Raw genomic sequence first — 18,620 nt, forward strand, 5'->3', positions numbered from 1 at the left:
TCCTTGCTCCTTGAGTAATTTTTCAAAGGCATAGTTAGCAGTTTAGTCATCCAAAAAGCTTTGTCATCAGTTCAAGCAATGGATTTTTCTACAGCACCTTCTAGGGTGGGTGTTTTCTCTCTCCAATACATAGAAGGAATCTAAACAGCTAAGTTAATTTCCCCCCAGTGCATGCTAGCATGAATGGGAAAATTAGTCACTCACTGCAGTGAGTTAGGTTTGCTTTAACCTCCCTCCTTTCTCTAGGTCAGAAATGCATGTCCCTGCAGTCGCCTTGAGGTTTGGCCTGATCCTGGAGGCATACTGCAGAGGCAGCACCCATCACATGAAAGTTTTAATGAAACAGGTAAGATTTGCTTTTAGCCTTAAGGTTGATTTTCCTCCTGCTTGGAGCTAGATCTCAGCTATTAGCTTTTGCAACTTAATGTTAGTAATACCAAAAAAACCCACCCTTGTAAAACTGCTGCATATATTTTTTTTGGCATATCCTATTAAGAGCCTGGAGTTTCCCTGTCACGTGTGACTTTGTTCATCTCTTACTCACTTGCACACAACCCAAACAACAAGATGCATCTAGAGTGGTTGAAGACCAGTACTGTTACTTGATGAGTTGTAATGAGATGTCATTTAGTAGGCACTGTTCACAATTGGCTCTTTGCTTCAGGGCAGTGCACTCTCTTCTTCAGTTCTTGGGGTGCGGGGGCAGGGAGTAATCCTGTTAATTACCCACTCTCTAAAAGTTTTCTGTTATTTATCAAGGATCACTGTATATGTGAGGCCATATCTAAGATGTGCCCCCAAACCAGTACTGCTTCTATATTCAAGACTGAGCAGAGCTTTTGCATAACCAGAACTCCCCAACTGCACTGCAGGACAGGGGCAGCAGGGCTCCAAGGCAATGGGTTTCCTCGCTTTTCTAGCCAGTGCACTTCATTTTTCTCCTGTGGTGCTTGATAACCTGCATTATTACTCCTGGGGTATTTAGGACTGTGCCCATTACCTTGCAACATATTTTTTTGTGCAGCAGAATCTGCATTGTTCATTATAGATTTCCTTCAGGTAGATACTTGATTTGTTTGGTTGCAAAGTACAAAATCCCTGCGAGAAGAAAAGGCAAGCAATACAACCAATGTTTACATTTCACAGTAGACTTTTAATAGCTTTTAACTTTGTTAAAATTTTAACTTTCTGCATTTCCTGTTTTAACACTTTTCCATCCCTCCCCTTTTTGCAGGGAGAAGCACTCAACAAGATGAAAGCTCTGAATGACTTTGTCAAAGTGAGTTCTCAGAAGGCCACAAAGCCTCAAACCAAGGAGATGATGCATATGTGCATGAAGCAGGAAACTTACCTTGAAGCACTTTCCCACCTCCAGTCTCCCCTGAACCCCAACATTATCCTCGCTGAAGTTTGGTAAGGAAGATGGCTGCATTTCCTCCTCAGCTGTGCTGCAGGCTCTTTTCAGCAGAAGAGCCAGGCTTCTGGTAACCCCGAGGCCTTCTCCCCTCATGGTAGCTACCTGTCCATCAGCATTTGTTGATGCTGTTGAATTTGCAGATTCCCTGGCTGCTGTGGGTTTTTGTTTTTGTTTTTTTTAATAGATGGAGACTCTGATGGTACTATTTTTATTTTCTGTAGTGTGGAGCAGTGTACTTTTATGGACTCCAAGATGAAACCTTTATGGATTGTGTTTAATAATGAAGAAACAGGTGGAGGTGGAGTGGGTATCATTTTTAAAAATGGAGATGGTAAGTCTTTGATAGAAATGTTATCAATCAGAGGTGTCATAGTTTCAATATTTATTGTGGTGAATGGGCCTAAGTATGGGCCATTAAGATGTTCTATACATACAGAGTGTCAGGGTGTCTGTTTATTTTTTTATTTTTATTATTTTTTTTTTTTTTGGACAGTAATTGGGAGATACTGCAAACTTTCTATACTTCACTTACTGCCCTCTTCAGTAAGAGGACACAGTAACCCCAATTACTTCTAGCTTGAACCCCTTGCCCGGTAAAAGGAACTGTGATGGGAGGTCTGGGAGAGCTATTAAGTACAGCAGTCCAAGCTTCTAATGGTCATAGATGTAGGACTGGTGTGGCTGCTGCTCAATCATGTGCCCAGACAGATGTTTTCTGATGTGCTACATTTACTGCTATGGGAACAGAGCCTTTGGCAAAGTGAAGTAACAGATATATCCATTAGTATAATCACGTCTCAGTTAAGGTATCTAATGTGGTGGCTTTACACTGTTACTGCCCTAGGAAAAAACATTGCTCTGTGGTGATGTTCTTTATTAGCTAGACATAGTGAGAGACAAACATGGCCAAGGCCTCTTCCAGCAACCAGCTTCCTGGGCAGAACAAGCTGTCCTTGTAGGAGAACAAGAAGAGGGGAGAAGGGGAGGCACTTACAACCCATTCTTCCTTTGCAATGGTGTACAGACCTTCGTCAGGACATGCTGACACTGCAGATGATACAGCTGATGGACATCCTGTGGAAGCAGGAGGGCCTGGACCTGAGGTGAGTCACAAGCATGCAGTTGTCATGCTACAATCATAGATCGTGTGGTGGAACCGTTTTGCTTGCAAGCTTGTTTTGTCCCAGAAAAATAGGAAGAGACCCTCACTAACCAAATGTGTCAAATATTCTGGGAGCAGCTAATCACATTTTATGGTATTGAGAGATAAAAATGCAAGGAAAGGAGGGAGAAAGAGTTGGGATGTCATAGACAACTCTCAACTCAATGCACTGTGAAAGAGAGGGGATACAGTCAGTTTTATTCTTATCTCTGCAGCTGTTCCCAAGCAGCAAGATTTGGGGAAGGATGAACAAGGCAGAATTGGCTCTGGGTTGGGCAGGAAATAGGGGGGGAACAAAGCTATAATACTGTGTCAGTCCAGCAGCAGAGACTGAGCAAGCAGGAGTTAGTGATGGCTGGTATTACTGCACTTGAAGTTCAGGGCTAGTGCTAGAGCTGCACAACTATTAAATTAGGATATAAATAGTACTGGGCTTAAATTGGGCTCTTTTACCAATTTCCTATAGTGTCAGTTAAACCGCACACCAATAGTGACCAGCCTTCCAGGTGCTCTCATAGCTATCTGGGAAGAACAAATCAGTGCTTGACAGTTGGCTTAGCTGACCCTTCAGCTGGAAGATTCTGTCCTTTGTGCGCTGCCCTAAGTGCAAGCTTCCCTTAGCACCTTTGAAGCACTGGGACCTGAAAGTACCTGGACCCTCAGCAATATCGATCCTTCTGCTGGCTGAGCACACTGGAAAAACTGCAATGTTTTCAAGTCCAGATGTGAAACAGGCACAAAGGCCTCCTGGGCTTTTCCCTAGCAATTTGCCCTTGATATGGCAGACAAGGGAAATCTTAAAAGTCAAAACAACCCAATTCTGGGCAAGATTTCAGTGCAAGGGTTTCTTTCATCTCTGCAGGATGACCCCTTATGGCTGCCTCTCCACAGGCGACAAGACTGGACTGATAGAAGTAGTCATGCATTCAGATACCATTGCCAACATCCAGCTGAACAAGAGCAACATGGTGGCCACTGCAGCCTTCAACAAAGATGCACTGCTGAACTGGCTAAAATCCAAGAACCCAGGGTAGGTGGGCTTACCTTTTACTCAGTGCTGTTTTACTGCTTCCTTCCAGCTGCAGACATTTCTTCTGCTTTGCCTAATTTTTCCCTTGTTATGCATATTTCCAAGCTGTCCAGCAATATCTGAACAAATACAGCAGCATTATTTGCTTGCCTTTCCTCCTCTTCCTGCCTGACAAACTGGAAGGCATCTTGTGGATCTGTATGGGTCCTGAGGAGAAACTGAAGCATCTGGGGTACTGTTTGCAAAGACTTCTGATCTTTGACAGCTTAAGGTAGCACTGTCCACAGACCAGATCTAACCTTTAGCCTTCCCATCAGTCCTGTTGCTTTCTCCAGAAAGTCAGTGCTGTGCCAGCTGGAAATGGGGCGGAAGGGATTATGTAGGGTGAAAGAATAAAGCAGCACAACAGCTCTGCAGCTTGGCATTTTACTGGGTAGAACGACAGACAGTAGCAATACATCAGTCCTACCCAGCTCAAACTTGGAGGGTCCCAAGAGAAATCATTCTAGCAACCCACTTGGTCTTTGGATCTGGGAAGATCTAAAAATAAGTTGACACCAACCATTTTACTTGAGACTGTGGACAGAGCCTTATCCAGACCTCTCTGATTATGGACAGTTGTTAGTGCAGCTACTTCTTGCAGTCCCTCTGGAGACAATACAGAAAGTAAATTCAGCCATGTAAATCTCTTACCAGCCTCTGCAGGTCTGCATGGAGGAGGCTATACAGACAAGAACCTTCCCAGCAGTGAAGTACTGGTGCTCAAAGTAAAATTCCCTCTCAATCTCTTTTTCTTATCCTCCTTAGTGAAGCATTAGAACAAGCTATAGAGGAGTTCACTCTTTCCTGCGCCGGGTACTGCGTGGCAACATATGTACTAGGAATAGGGGACCGGCACAGTGATAACATCATGATCCGGGAAACTGGCCAGGTATGGGGATCCACTGCTGCTCTTGAAGTATTGGAAGTGGGGCATGAATGCTCTTAGCAATGTACAGGGACATCCCCGTGCAGCCCTCCTGCTAAGGAATGTACCTCTTACCCTCCAGCCAAGAGGCAGACCGGACAAATATTCTCAATAGCTTTTGTCAGTGAGAGGGTATATAAAGTTTTATGATTTGAATACTCTTCTTCTGTAAATTCCACTGCCTTCAGCTGCCAATGTAATCTCTTACCAGGATGCTTTTAATACCCACTTTGAAATTTCAATGGAGCAATTCATACCTCTCAGACCTAAAATTGTCTGCAGACTCAAGCAGATGCAAACTCAACTGCCGCACTTACCAGTATGAAGACTTACTTGGCTTTAGCAGAACTACAAATTGCATTTTGCTAATTTAGTTAGCTAAGATCCTCAGGTAATTACCCAAGCTGAAATTCTTATAGTCTTCCTCCTAGAAAAAGTATATGGGTTTTTAAATGACTGCAAGTGAGTGGCATGGTTTTAATCTCAGACTGACACCTATATTGATTCCTTTACTTCTCTATTCCACAAGATCAGCTGCTAGAGTTTATATCTTCTCTTACGCTGTGTGAAAGAAAAAGGACAAAAGTAGGAAAAGGAAAATCCCTTTGTTAACAGGACAGATACTAAACCTAAGCTATGCCAGTAATATTCTGGTAAAGGAGGAAAGGTAAGGTACATTTCTTGTTGTGAATTCGCCAGAGTCTAAAACAACCCTGTATTAGACTGTGTGAGCTAAGTCTCTCTCCTTCAGGTCCAATAGGTCTCTAGGTCAGCTAGTTCATACTTCTAAATTAGAACTCAGCTGCTGATGTTTTGAGAATCATCTCTCTCGGATATGGGCAACTGCCTGCCTGCCTGCACTGTTTCTGTGTAGCATCCCGCTGCTCTACATCTTACTCCCCTAAAGCATGTAGTCGGAGTCACAGAAACATGCTCAGCATGTGCTGAGCAGCAGCCCTTATCGAGGATCACCTGTTCTCATGACAGAAATGAAATGGTGGGCAGAGAGCCCACAACGCTGCTTCTGCTGAGCAGGGGCCGCTCAGTTATTTGTCCACTTGGGGGAGCTGATGCCCTGCAGTGTACAGCACTGGTTTTGTTTAGGGTTTAGAGCAGCTCTGCAAAATTGTCATCGTGTACAACAGTCAGGACACGATTCTCCTTCCCCATCATTGCAGTAGTGATGAGACAGCTTTGCTCTGCTTGCTAACAAAAGAGAAAGCCTTACCTGAGCAAGTAGTGTTTTTAACAACTTTAAAACAGGACATCTTAATTCCACGCAGTGTGGGACTGCAAACTGCACTGGTAGAGTAGGACACCAGCCTGTTTTATTTCTTTCTGCTTCTACCAGTGATACACTAAAGCTTTAGGAAAAAAACATAAGACACTATACCAAGTACTGAAGAGGTAAGCACCTTTTCTGTCCTAACTAACACTCAAATTACGCTACAGAGGACTGTCAGTATCTTAGTAAGTAAACATTGCCTCCTTCCCTAAAGGAATGACATAGGAAAGATCAGTTTTCTTCCTCCCAAAATCCCACAGTTAGTGTCTTTTTGAATACAGTAACTCTGAAGAGAAATAAACTCTGATCAGCTACAGGTGGTACTGTTCTGCTAACAGTTATGTCTTGCTTATTTCCAGCTCTTCCATATTGATTTTGGTCACTTTTTGGGGAACTTCAAGACCAAATTTGGTATTAATAGAGAACGAGTTCCTTTCATCTTAACCTATGACTTTGTGCATGTCATCCAGCAAGGGAAAACTAACAACAATGAGAAATTTGAAAGGTAAGTGTTAGCAGTTACATCTGACTTGAGCTTTTCAAGCTCTGACTTTTCAGTAGTTACTTCCACCAAGTGACATGTAGCCTATAGCTGCCTGCAGAAAAGAACAATTCTGGAGTACAGAAGGCAGTGTAAAAGAACAGAGAATGTAATTACTCAGCCTGGAAGCATTTGGGACATGGTATTCTTGCTTGTGGTACCAAGTCCCTTGGTAATCTTGTTATCAGTGCGGTTCCTTGCCTTTTGATGCTGAGTATTTGGGGTACAGAAGAGATCCTTACTAAGCTCTAGGTTCCCATTCCTATGCCATAAGTAACTGGTAACCTACATCACTGAGAGACTCAGCTCAGCTATCTGTAGCTTCACCAGCCTCTTCCTATCTGCTTGTAGGCCTGGTCTGACAGCAGTTCCTAGAGCACAGCCATGGAGTGGGGCTTTGTACAAAAGACAGCAGAGCTAGATGAGCGTAATAGAATGGACAGCTCTCAGACACAATGAGTGTCCGGTGTTTACCATCTGAGACCGTCTCTTGTCCAGTGAGGGACGAGGGCTCACGGCCTTGCTCCAAAACAGAGCAAGGGCTGAAAGCAAGCGTTCCATCACTTCAGTGAGGGCTTCAGCCAGTGGGTGTAATGTGGTAGTGTCCCCACTGCCCCCCAGAGAATCTAATGAGACGGAGGTAAATCTACACAGGTAGAGCACAGGTAGGCTCAAGCATGACCCCCTTCCATTTGTCTAGATTAGAGGGCTCTCTTGAACCAGCTGTTTTTCCCAAAAATCTCTTCATCAAGTGACTATTTATGTGAGGAATCCAGCTGCTTACCTTGCAACTGAGGAATCTCACTGTGCAGCAGAATGCCTAACAGAGAGATACTGCAGCACTGGCATCCGTGAATGTTGTAGCCTGGGGTCCTTTGGGCACATGCTCAGAACTGGAGTCAGACTCGGGTTGGCAGCTGTGTAGATGCAGCGCTGAACTAGATAAACCAGTACAGTCAGATGTTTCTAGCTCTTGCTAACCTGTATCACTGAGTGACTTAGAAACATTAGCTAGTCCATTTGAATATACACACAAGGAAGAGCAAGTAAATGATTATTTACCTGTTAGAGAAGGTGTCATCAGCACAGGTAGCATGGTTCCAACTAATACCTAGTCTCACTGTATAAAATAGTACAGCTTGCAGTCTCTGTTCCTTTGCCTCACCTTCCTTTCTGAACAGATTCAGGGGTTACTGTGAAAAAGCTTATATGATTCTGCGGCGCCATGGTCTTCTCTTCCTGCACTTGTTTGCACTGATGAAAGCTGCTGGCCTGCCAGAACTCAGCTGCTCTAAAGACATTCAGTATCTAAAGGTAAGAGAAGTAGAGCATGGATAGGGTTAAAGGTTAATGCCTGATCTTATAACGCAATGAGGAATTGAGTTCAGTATGGAAGGCCATATTCTTTAAAGCAACTGAACTGCAAAAACCAGGAGCAGATTGCCAACACCCACGTGCAGGATGTCAGAAATGCTAGAGCCACCTGACTGGTGCTCAGGGAATAATTTCCGCAGATTCTTGAGCACAAAGGCTGTAGGTACCTCACAGAACCAGCTTGCAGGGAAGGAGACAGAGCTAGCCCTGTCCTCTTCTCTGTGCTCCCAACTTTAGAGTAGGATGTGTTTATCTATCTGAATGAAAAAAATTGTGTGACTACAGTTAACTATTTAAAACAATTCATGACCACTTGTTTTCTACTCAGTGTCCCTTTCAATAGAGTAATTTCTTAGCAAGTAAATATTTTAGTGGTGGAGCAGTTAACTGTTTAGTTGCACTTTCTGTGAGGCTGCACTGACCTCTGCCTCTTTCCTTCAGGATTCCCTAGCGCTAGCAAAAACAGATGAGGAGGCACTGAAGCATTTCAGACTAAAGTTTAATGAAGCCCTTCGAGAGAGCTGGAAAACCAAAGTGAACTGGCTGGCACACAACGTATCCAAAGATAACAGGCAGTAGAGCAACTGAGTGAGCCTGTGCACCTGCTCCAAGAGAATGTAATACCACTTGCACTGAGTCCAGCATTTGTAGACAGGTTTCTAAAGACTGATGAATGTTGCCATGTTGAAGATCCCTCACCTGCATACCTAAAGATCAGACATTTCTGCATGACTGAAAATTGTTGGACTGTCATCAGCTGCGTAATCATGTCTGCTCTAGATCTGTGGGGACGAAGGGGGAGACATAAGGCAATAAAATTACTGCATACAAAGAAAGGTAGGTAGATGTACTGTATCCTTAAGAACTTGTTAAACTTCAAATATATCCTTTAATGGAAGAGTTTAGACAGCTGTAATATCCTTTAAAATGGTTGAGTGTATTAATGTGTCTGTTTCTATTTTCTTGAAAACTTAGCTGAACATGGAGAATGTGCTATCTGTAGCTCTTGCTCTAGGTACACACCCTTACAGCTCAGAGGCATTAACTCACCATGAGATCACTCCTCCTACCCTCTTTCAGTGTATAGCAAGATCACCACTGCAACAGACTCGGACAGGGTAAAAATACACATATTGTCACTCTGTTAGAGAGGCCAAAGTACTCTTAACCTGAACTGGGAACCCATCTATCGGTGTCAAAACTGATGCCAGCAGAACATGTTCTGGTTGGCCAGTGGATTAGGTATTTTTGTTTCCTTTCCTAAACCAGGCTTTATTTCAGCCTCAAGCAACTCCTGGGTTTCTGCATTTATTTTATTTTTTAGCCTGTGAATAATAGGCTTGCATTTTCAAAACTCCTATGCAGCACTGGTTGCTACATGTACCTCCTGCTGGGCTTTACCACCTGGTTTCCCTGTAGCACGGGTGTGCAGGGCCCTGGCCTACACCTGCATGATCACTGGGACACAACACTGCAGTTCCAGTGTCAGCTGGGACAGACAGTGCTATTCTGCGGCCCAGCTTGCTTCCTGTGTTAGGATAGAGGAGTGCCAGATGAAGGGGTTTAACACTGAAAAATTACTGTGAGTATGAGGCAATTAGAATTATTAAGTTGCATCTCCACTCCCATCCTTTTACAAGGATATTCCCCGTTCCTTTCCACACTCCTCCTCCTCTGAGCTGGGGTGCAGAGACTGCATGTCCATGTGGGGGTTCAGCCGAAGAGCAAGCTGCAGTTGTTGGTGCTTGCACCTGCAGCTGGACATTTCCTTCCCACGCAGAATCTCTCCCCTCGCCCTCCCCACACGGTGCTGTAGCTAATCATACATTTCTACTCCTGTGTTGTATTCTTGTCTCCAGCTAGTATCCTCACCTGGTGGGCAGGTTAGAGCACTGGTGTTGCACAGGGACAGACGGGACAGGAGCCGCTGCTACCACGCGGTGCCTCACGTGAGCGTAGCGAGGGGCGTCAAGCAGGCTGCAGCCTGTGGGTCATGCTGGAAGATAAGTGGAGTAGTCTGGTTAGTACCTGCTTCCTTTAGCAGTTCCCTGTGGTGCTTCCTTCCATCTTCCCATGTTCTCTACAACATTATGTTCCAATGGAGGTGCTATCATTCCTGCCTTTTCAGGAATGGCATAGTCTAATTTTCAGCTTCAGAACTTTTTGCAGAGCCTCCCTAAAGCTAAATCAGACCTTTGACTTTTATGTCCTCAACTAGGTTGAGCAACATATTTTTTTTTTAAATCACAGAACATGTGGGTAAAAAGGAATACTGCATTCCATGTACTGATTCTCAGCTGACAAGAGATGTATGCAGTATCAAATGATGGACTACTCTGTTGTGATTAATTTTAGCTTCAGACCTGGTTTGAATTATTGTTGACTAAAATTCCCACAAAAAAATTCAGGTTTAGGACAGAGACCAAAATGATAACTAAGTTTATTCCTATTAACTCTTCCCTGTCATGGGAAAAGTTTGATAGTGTTTCTGCATTCAGCACTTAAATGCAACTCATTCCTGACTTTCAGGTCTTTTTAATACTTTAAATCAAGTACCCCTGTATTTGGGACAGTGGAGTGGATGACTGCTCTATATTGCTCTACAAGTCCATCGGTGTTTGGGTTGGGGGGGTTGTTTTGTTTTGTTTTTTTGAGAGAGAGGACAAGTTAAAATATATTTTTTTTCATCAACTGCTTGGCTATTTTAACATTGCCTTTAAAAAAAAGTAACTTCTGTCCCAGAGTAGAAAGGAATAATAGATAAAAATTATCCTATTTCCATTGATGGACCAAAATAGTATTTACATCTTTAATAAACCTTTCTCTCATTGTCTTTACATATAAATGTTCTAGGAGATCATGGTTTAATGTTATGTTGTAGCTAGTTTCAGTTCTGATTTAAAGTACTTACTGGTTCTTTTCATAAAAGATATTATGCTATGAAGTCTATTCTAGTACGCTAATAAAACCCATACTGTTTTGTATATATTAATATAAACCAGGTTGCCTCTTATAGAGCACTTGATCCTGGAAGAAGCAGTTACATAAAAGCAAACTCATTTTAACTTCACTTAATCCTCAGAGACCCCTTTTATACTTTTCAAATGATGCTGTATGCGACTGAGATGTGGTCAGCACATTTCAAGATAGAACGGCTTGTGCCCTTTTAACTGACCCAACAATTATTTATTACACATCCTTCTGTAATGGTTCTTCAGCATATCATTCAATAATAAGTGAAATATTCAATATATCATTCAATAATAATAGTGAAAGCCTGTTTGCAGCTACAAAAAGCAGTTGTTTTTTGTGTACTTTCTCTGTTTTACAGACCTTAGTTAGTTAGCTAGAACTGAAAGCCTTGCTGCATGTCTTCCCATAACTGTGGATTTGACTAAAACACTGAGAAAACAACAGTGGATAAACGAGTACAATCAGACCTGCAAGAAATGAAACAACATCTTGATTGAAGCCAGCACTTTAGAACTGCTGCTGCTTCTAGAGATGAGACTGGACTAAAACAAACTTCCTGTAGTCTTTGAGCATTGTCCTCTGTGAAAGGTGAGCTTTCTGCAATGTACTATAAATTACTTTCACTGATGTGGTTTCTCTGAGGCTAGAACATTACTCACAGTTTTCTTGAACTGAACAGCAGTTAGTGGCCTCAGTTTTCAAATTTAATCTTAAAAAGCAGTGACTCCCTATTTGTCATTAGCAGAATACTGTTAAACTGAGCTGATCAACAAATTATGAAATAAATCAGTGGACATATTTTTTAGCTAATGTTTTTAATATTACAGGGATGACTTTGCAGTGCCAATTATATAGCTTCATGCTTCACAGGCTAGAAGAGCTTCCAGATGGCACAATTTAAAATATCTTATCTTTTACATCCATATTAAAAAAAAAAATCAGTACCATAAGAACTTGGACAACAACTCCCAGCAGCTATGGCAGCTCACAGCAAGCCTGTTCTTGCTCAGTGAGATGCGCTGCACACCAGCTGATGCCACTTCCTGTTTAACATGCAGGGCTAACACATACAAACAACTTCTGCTCAGCATCTTGGTTGTGCATTAAAACTCTGTCACTTGCCCCTCTGTGGTGATGTTTGTACAAGGTCCCACCATCATCCTCTAACCAGCTGATGCACTCTCTTCTAATTCTGTGGGATTTTTTAAGGGCCAGATTTGTGGAAACCAAGTGTTCTGCACTCCAGCTTAATGGAATGCATAGAAAAGTTACTGCCATCGCAGAATACAGCAAGGTGGGCAGGGATCCTGCTGAGATTAAATAGGAAATAAAAGATAGAAAAAGAGGCCCACCGCTCAGTCTTTTACAGTTGCTTTGATGTTCAGAAGAAAATAATGCAGTGATTTAGATCTCTTTGCATGCTAATCAGACAATGACAAAACAGGACTGCTACGCATTTAAATAACCACTCCCTCAGAAGTAGGTGTTTACAGCCTCTTCACGCTCCTCCTTTTGGGTTTGGTACATCCTGACTTTGCTTACTTGTGGAGCTGCTGATGGCTGTGTAACTTTGCTCTATTTCAGAGAATGATATGATAATATTGCTATTTCCTTCCTTATTCAACTGATTCATGGAGCAGAAAAGGCAAGTATGTAGAAATATCAGGCCACATGCAAGTTGAGATGCACTCAAACCACAACAATCTAATCAGTGGTTTGTATATTCTCATAGGAAGGAAGAAATATGCTACAATTCTTTAAACATAAATGCAATTCTCTTACCTTACCACAAGCTGAAAATCCAGGGTCCTGTCTGTTGTATTGCAGCAAGGCGCTCTTAGTTGATCGTCTCCTTAGTCACTTGTCAGCAGTTGGTTTGCAGGCTCACAGCAGTTCATACCTTCAGTTTCCAGAAACTCAGGCTCTAGTCGAGTTTTACAGAAGTACAAAGCAGCACTGGCTCACATCGTCTGTCCTTCAATTTTGTAAGTAAGTGCAATAAACAAAGTTACATTACCCTAAATTGCAAGAACTGGGCAATTCCAAAGGTGTTCCTCAATCCAGCACCCATTACAGAGGGGTTACTTTTTTCTGGAAGACTGACTTCTACAAAAAGTAAACACATCAATCAGTCATCAAGTGGACTTTCTCCCTTGTATGCCACTGGAATAGTAACTGTATCTTGAATACAAGTAAGAAGGTTGTATCAGGTCAGCAAAGATGCTTTCTCTCCAAAATTACAAAGCAGTATCTCATCTGATAATCATCATTACAATTCAGCTTGCTGGAGACTGAAACTTAAATCACTTCCCCCCCCCCCCCAAAAAAAATTAGATTTCACTGTAAATAACTACCCTCCCTCTGATGTTATAAATATGCTCAAAGTGATACCTTTTACTATTTCTATTTATTTAGGGATTTTTTTTGTGTGATTTTTTTTTAACTCTGTACAAACTGATTGTGCTTATTCTGTTGCCTTTGAAAAAAGAGGTATTTTTTTTAAGTCAGGCCATGGTTCTGTAGGAAGAGAATGTTTACATGTTTAACTTTTCAGTTGCTTGAAGTACATGTTTTGTAAGTCTAAAAATAAAAATGATTGATAAATTAGACACACATGCTGGCAAAGTCTTTCTATGCTTGAAATCAGTAAACATATTGCCCCCCCCAACCAAAAAGCACAACACTACCACTGCCACCAGCACAGGCAAACTAACACACACTAGGTGCAACTTGATTCAACTCTGTTCCACTCAGTGAGAAATAAATGCAAACAGCCTTTAGAACCAGAAATTTATTGTAGCTTATAGACTTTCCAAACTGACCTGTTACCAATATACATATCTGAAAAGTTATACCCACAGTGGCTACAAACTGCATCAGGACGTTTACAACCTTTCAGTATTACCATTAGGTCATGATCAGTTTTTGTCTAAAATACAGCAGCTACAGCGACAGTATATGGAAGGGTAAGTCTTCTACACATTAACACAGGACAACTGTCAGACATAAGTTAAAAGTTTCCCAGTTTACTTAAAACTAGCAGTTATATTACCATGGAAGTAGTCAAAACCATTTCCCCATTTTAGAAATCTAAAATTTTACATAAAAAAAAAAAAAAAAAAAAAAGCTAGTTGTGTGGGTTTTCTCCCCTGCTTCCAGATCCATCTATTATAGTAAAAGGCACTCCACAGAGTCAAGTTTTACCCCAGATAAAACCCACCACTCAATCCCATTACACACATCAGGAGTCAAGATGTGCACTAGGTAAGCATAGGTCTGCTGTGAAAATCAAATAAAAACTTCAGAAACACTTGGATCAATTTCACCTTTTATCTCTTTGAATTATGACACCCCCCCCACCCCCACCCCCCATTTGGCTTGCTTGTTGCTCCTGTAGCAGGTTTACCCAGTGCAGTACTTCCCATGGAGTGTACTGCCAGCCATTAGCCTGCTGTGTGTCCTGGGCACCTTGAACATCGGCAGACTACACACAAGATCAGAAACTGGAACTCGCTTACCGTGCTGAGGAGTCAATGAGTCCTAGTTTCCTGTTGCAAGTAAAACAAGTTACTCTTTAATCCACCTCCAAATGTAAAAATCAAGTAAGCAGATACTCATAATTCAAGGCTCTGCACGAGACCAAGTAAAGTTAAATGAACAAGACCTGCCTTCTGAAAAATCTAGCACTCTCCACCAGGGGGTCATAACTTACTTTTCGTACCTTTCTGCCATTTCTTTAAAAAAAAGAGTCCTTTGCAAGTCCAAGTTAGAATGCTGATCAGAAACAACCAGAATCAGCTGTAACTTGGAATAATATTAACAGGAATCCCAAAGTTTTCTGGTTGGATAGTTTATGCTGTAGTTTCACCAGCAGGAAAACACAATTACTAAGTGTAAACAAAGGCGTAATACACCAACAGTCCAAGTTACTGTACAAGGAGCTACAGGGAATGAGCAGGAGTGTGTTCAATAGGAATGATATAAGCTATGTCCCTAGTCCTCCCACTCCCAAATTAGAAAAATTGAAACACTAATAAAATAAAATACCTATCTACGTAGACTGGCAGCCAAGGTGCGCAGGTACACAGGTCTCAGGCTTTCCAGCTTCAGTTAGCAATGTAACAGTCAACTGAATAATCCACCCTGCCAGCAACATGAACAGACCATCACTGTACTACAGGCAGCCTCACTGTAAGTAACAGGAGCTGTGGCAACACCCCACAGCAGCAGCAGACTCATTTGCCCAACATCCCAGTAGTGTTTTTCTCCCAATAACTTAAAAGTCCTTATACCAAAATTTAACTGGAAAATAAAACCCCAAAACTCCCCAAACCAAAACAAACTGTATTAGGCAGGGCAGTTGAACCTCTACAGAGATTCCTAAAAGCCTCTACAGTTTCTCACAAGCTTGTCTGTTCCCTCTGCAAAAAATAAAGGAGAGGAAGAAAAAAAGAAAATTGGAGCAAGGGCATATGAGTGAACATGGCAGTCAAGCCCACTGACACTATTATTGAAACATCTACACTAGATAACTGTGTCCGTGCTCCTGCTGCAGTAATATGAGACTTGTATTATTTCATGCTTCATGATTTTTATACTTTAGCATGTTTTAAACCCCAATCCCTGTTTTCACTACCACAAATGACATAATTACATAATTCCAATATATTTACAAAATATTAAAAAGTCTGTTAATCTTCTACATATTAACCTCATTCTGCCACTTTACACATGCACTAATTTGGGAAAAAATAATAATAAAAAAAAATTAACAGGCTGAAATGAGCAACTTTACCCTTTGTCAACAAACAATCTTTGCATCTTTCAGAAAGAGTAAAAGGAAAAAAGCCAAAGTTGTTTCACTGAGCAAAAAAAGACAGTTCAGAAATTCATGTGCAATGGCTACAGATCTGTAGAGTCATGTAGCTGAGATGACATGAAGAAAAAAGTGCAAGGTGGTTCCTCACATAGCGTAAAAAAATCCAGTCACTGAGGCATGGCTGAGGGAAAAGAGGTGCTAACTACAATTCTAGAAACAGCATCAGGAACTAGCCAATACAACACAAACACCGGGATGTGTGTTGGTTGAATCTACTGGCCAGAATGACTTTTTTTTTTTCCTTTTTTTTTTTTGTACACCATGAATCCTTGGGAACAATGGAGTGGATTACAGTGAAGACGTCTTCTAGAGCAGAAACATAAAGACAAAGGGAACAGCTAGAATCAATAACTGAGGGTAGAGTCATCCCATTCCAGCTGTTGCTGTCTATTGACATTCTGTTGGTCCTCCTCCTGCTCTCCTTCCTCTTCCTCACTGCTTTCAGACTCCGCACTAGTGATATCATCTTCTTCTCCATCTTCACTTTCTTCTTCCTCTTCCTCCTCCTCCTCTTCACTGCTGTGTTGATCCTCGTAAGTCTATTAAGACAGAAATTAGCTTTGATATCATACCAGCCTAAATTCCTCTTTTTTCTTTTGAATTTGGCACAAGGTACTATGCTGAGAAAAAGCTATTAGATTCCTTACTGTTTCTAGATGCTCAGCGCTAAGTAGGCAACTAGAAAAAGAAATGGCTCTCTTTAAAATAATTCTCTGGTTTTATAATGTTGCTATCAATCCTGTCAATCTAAGCAAACAAAATCTTAATTGCTATCCAGTGCTCCAAAGAATATTGAAAAAGGATCTTCAGTGAGAACTCACAAAGAGCATTAAGGTTTCATATCTTACTAGTTCCTGATTTTCTAAGAATTTGTATGTCAACCATAGCAGAAGGAAACATCATAAAACAGTGTTTCAAAAATGAATTTTTCCAACTTTGGAAAAAAGCTGACTGTGGTTAAGGTACCATGCAACATGCTGCACACTAGTGTTAGACACTGACCCCTAAAACCTGACATAAGATTCAGGTGCTTCTTGACCAATTACATATCACAAAGCTACAACCCATGCAAGACTCCAAACATAACTACTCTGGGGATTTGTCACTACTGGGCATTCATTAAAAACTCACAGCGTCAACGTCTGTACTCTGCCTTCCGTGGTGGTTTTTGCTCTACTCCCCTGACAGTCATACCCACTTAGAGCTGGAAGAGGGCATTTACTGGGAAGTGCTGAGACACCAGCCTTACCTCCATAGGGTTCACAGTGATGGTCAAGGCAGAGTCATCCCAGTCCATCTCATTTTCCTTCCCAGTATCCTGGTCACGCATTGTTCTCTGATGTGCAGCTCGGATTCGGAACACTCCCAGAATAATCATAAAAACCAGGAAACTGACACAAACTACAATCACAACAGTGGCTGTACTTGGAACAACTGCAAGAAGAAAATAAAAGGAATTTCTTAGATTATACTGATAAGTAATTTTTACACAATGCTAATAACTAACCCTTTATTCCCATTACCTGCAAGAGGGAAACAGCATTATACAGATACTAAAGGTGGGTAAACAGAGGCAGCAGAATGTATAACACCACTGACCAAGTCAGTGGGAGAACAAGAACTAAAATTTAGTTCTTATACAGAATCAATCTGAAAGACTGACACCATGTTGAAAGCAGACTCTACTACGTAAGCTCCTATCTAAAATGCCTATTTTTCTCCTCGCATCCTACACTCATGCCAAATTTGTATCCTTAAAATAGAAAGGGCAGATATCACAATTCACGAAGGGAATAACACTGCGGTTCTTTATTCATGCCATTCACAAAAAATACTGTCCCAGTTCCTCACAGTCCTTTATCTAGGTCTTAGAGTTCCCTCTGAGAGCAGTACACCTTGCATTATCCGATGTACACACTGGAGAGAGATCTTTTCTGTTGGCTGGAGAAGGTATTTCATAGATCTCTAGTCATCTGCTCCTCCCCGTCTGGGCAACAGCAGAATGGGACTGAGTGACTGCTTAGATTAGTCTAACACGGCTTTAACCTCTGGGAAAAAAAACTCTGCAGCAAGAAGCCTCTGTGAAAATTTAACACAAGCAAAAAGCAGCTGAACTTCAGTGACTGAGAATCCTTACCTGAAAATGGATGAGGGTTAGCTAAGTTGTGACCGGAGAGATCAACAAATGTATGATGCACTGGATGAACAAACTGTGGCTGTGCAGCTATGTGATTAGCATGTTCAACTGGATTAGCTGTATGGATAACATTCACCTAAGAACAAAAGGAAAATGTTCAACACTGCAGAAGTACACCAGCTTACCTCTGAAGAGGCAGACAAGATCCATTTCCCAGAGTAAGCATCCGATTCTCTCTCAAAATAGCAATGGTTTGTCTCAGGGGCCCTAATTCTTTATTTCAACAATCATCCCAACCAGTAGCTCCTCATACATTATAGCTTCTTGTCACATAACTCTCCAGTACTGCAGGTAACTGCACTCCTCAAACCTGTTTCAGTTAGTCTGGCAAGTCTGTGTGCAAACACTGGTATTTCAGAATAAAAAGGCTAACGCCAGTTCATTATCAAATCTGGTATCAAGCCATTTTGATTCTGCAATAACAATATACACAAAGATGTATGCCACTTTAATTAGACTTTCTTCATTTCCATCTTTCATTATTCTGCTGTATATCTTCAGCTAACAACAGTGAGAAATTTCAAATTAAAGACAGAGGGCTAAGAGGTTGAGAAAAAACCATGTATTTTTTTAAATAAAGTTTAAACCATGCATTAGCATAGCAGGCTCTTAGGCACATCTGCAAGCTCATCATTCACACAGCACATCTCATGTTTCCTTGCCAAACAAGCAGAACTAAATATACCCCTCCTGTGGTGGAACACTGTGATATAGGGTACCTGACCAGCTGCACAACAGGAAGAGAACAAGTTTAGTACAGAACAAGGAAAGCAATTGCAGTTCAATAGTTTGGCA

At 41.6% G+C, this 18,620-nt stretch overlaps 2 protein-coding genes across 10 annotated transcripts in view; one reads left to right on the forward strand and one right to left on the reverse strand.

Annotated features, from left to right (window-relative positions):
• PIK3CD (phosphatidylinositol-4,5-bisphosphate 3-kinase catalytic subunit delta) overlaps positions 1-13,358 on the forward strand; it is a 35,664-nt gene extending 22,306 nt beyond the window's left edge. For 4 of the 6 annotated variants that reach the window (XM_064525563.1, XM_064525564.1, XM_026095491.2 and 1 more), the window contains 9 exons: positions 247-346; positions 1,235-1,413; positions 1,639-1,748; positions 2,442-2,520; positions 3,442-3,609; positions 4,417-4,540; positions 6,221-6,366; positions 7,584-7,716; positions 8,218-13,358. In XM_064525563.1, coding sequence (XP_064381633.1) covers positions 247-346; positions 1,235-1,413; positions 1,639-1,748; positions 2,442-2,520; positions 3,442-3,609; positions 4,417-4,540; positions 6,221-6,366; positions 7,584-7,716; positions 8,218-8,355 — 1,177 coding nt within the window. In that variant the 3' untranslated portion in view covers positions 8,356-13,358. Of the gene's footprint in view, positions 1-246; positions 347-1,234; positions 1,414-1,638; positions 1,749-2,441; positions 2,521-3,441; positions 3,610-4,416; positions 4,541-6,220; positions 6,367-7,583; positions 7,717-8,217 lie in introns of those variants that run through there. The other 2 variants (XR_010392842.1, XR_010392843.1) reach the window with 2 other exon arrangements.
• A 167-nt stretch (positions 13,359-13,525) lies between these two features.
• CLSTN1 (calsyntenin 1) overlaps positions 13,526-18,620 on the reverse strand; it is a 41,469-nt gene continuing 36,374 nt past the window's right edge. For all 4 annotated transcript variants that reach the window (XM_064525565.1, XM_064525566.1, XM_064525567.1 and 1 more), the window contains 3 exons: positions 17,766-17,901; positions 16,878-17,062; positions 13,526-16,167 (listed from right to left, as the gene is read on the reverse strand). In XM_064525565.1, the coding sequence (XP_064381635.1) occupies positions 15,973-16,167; positions 16,878-17,062; positions 17,766-17,901 (516 nt within the window). In that variant the 3' untranslated portion in view covers positions 13,526-15,972. The remainder of the gene's footprint in view (positions 16,168-16,877; positions 17,063-17,765; positions 17,902-18,620) is intronic.

This window comes from Dromaius novaehollandiae, chromosome 24, assembly GCF_036370855.1.
Source record: "Dromaius novaehollandiae isolate bDroNov1 chromosome 24, bDroNov1.hap1, whole genome shotgun sequence".
Taxonomy (NCBI): Eukaryota; Metazoa; Chordata; class Aves; order Casuariiformes; family Dromaiidae; genus Dromaius; species Dromaius novaehollandiae.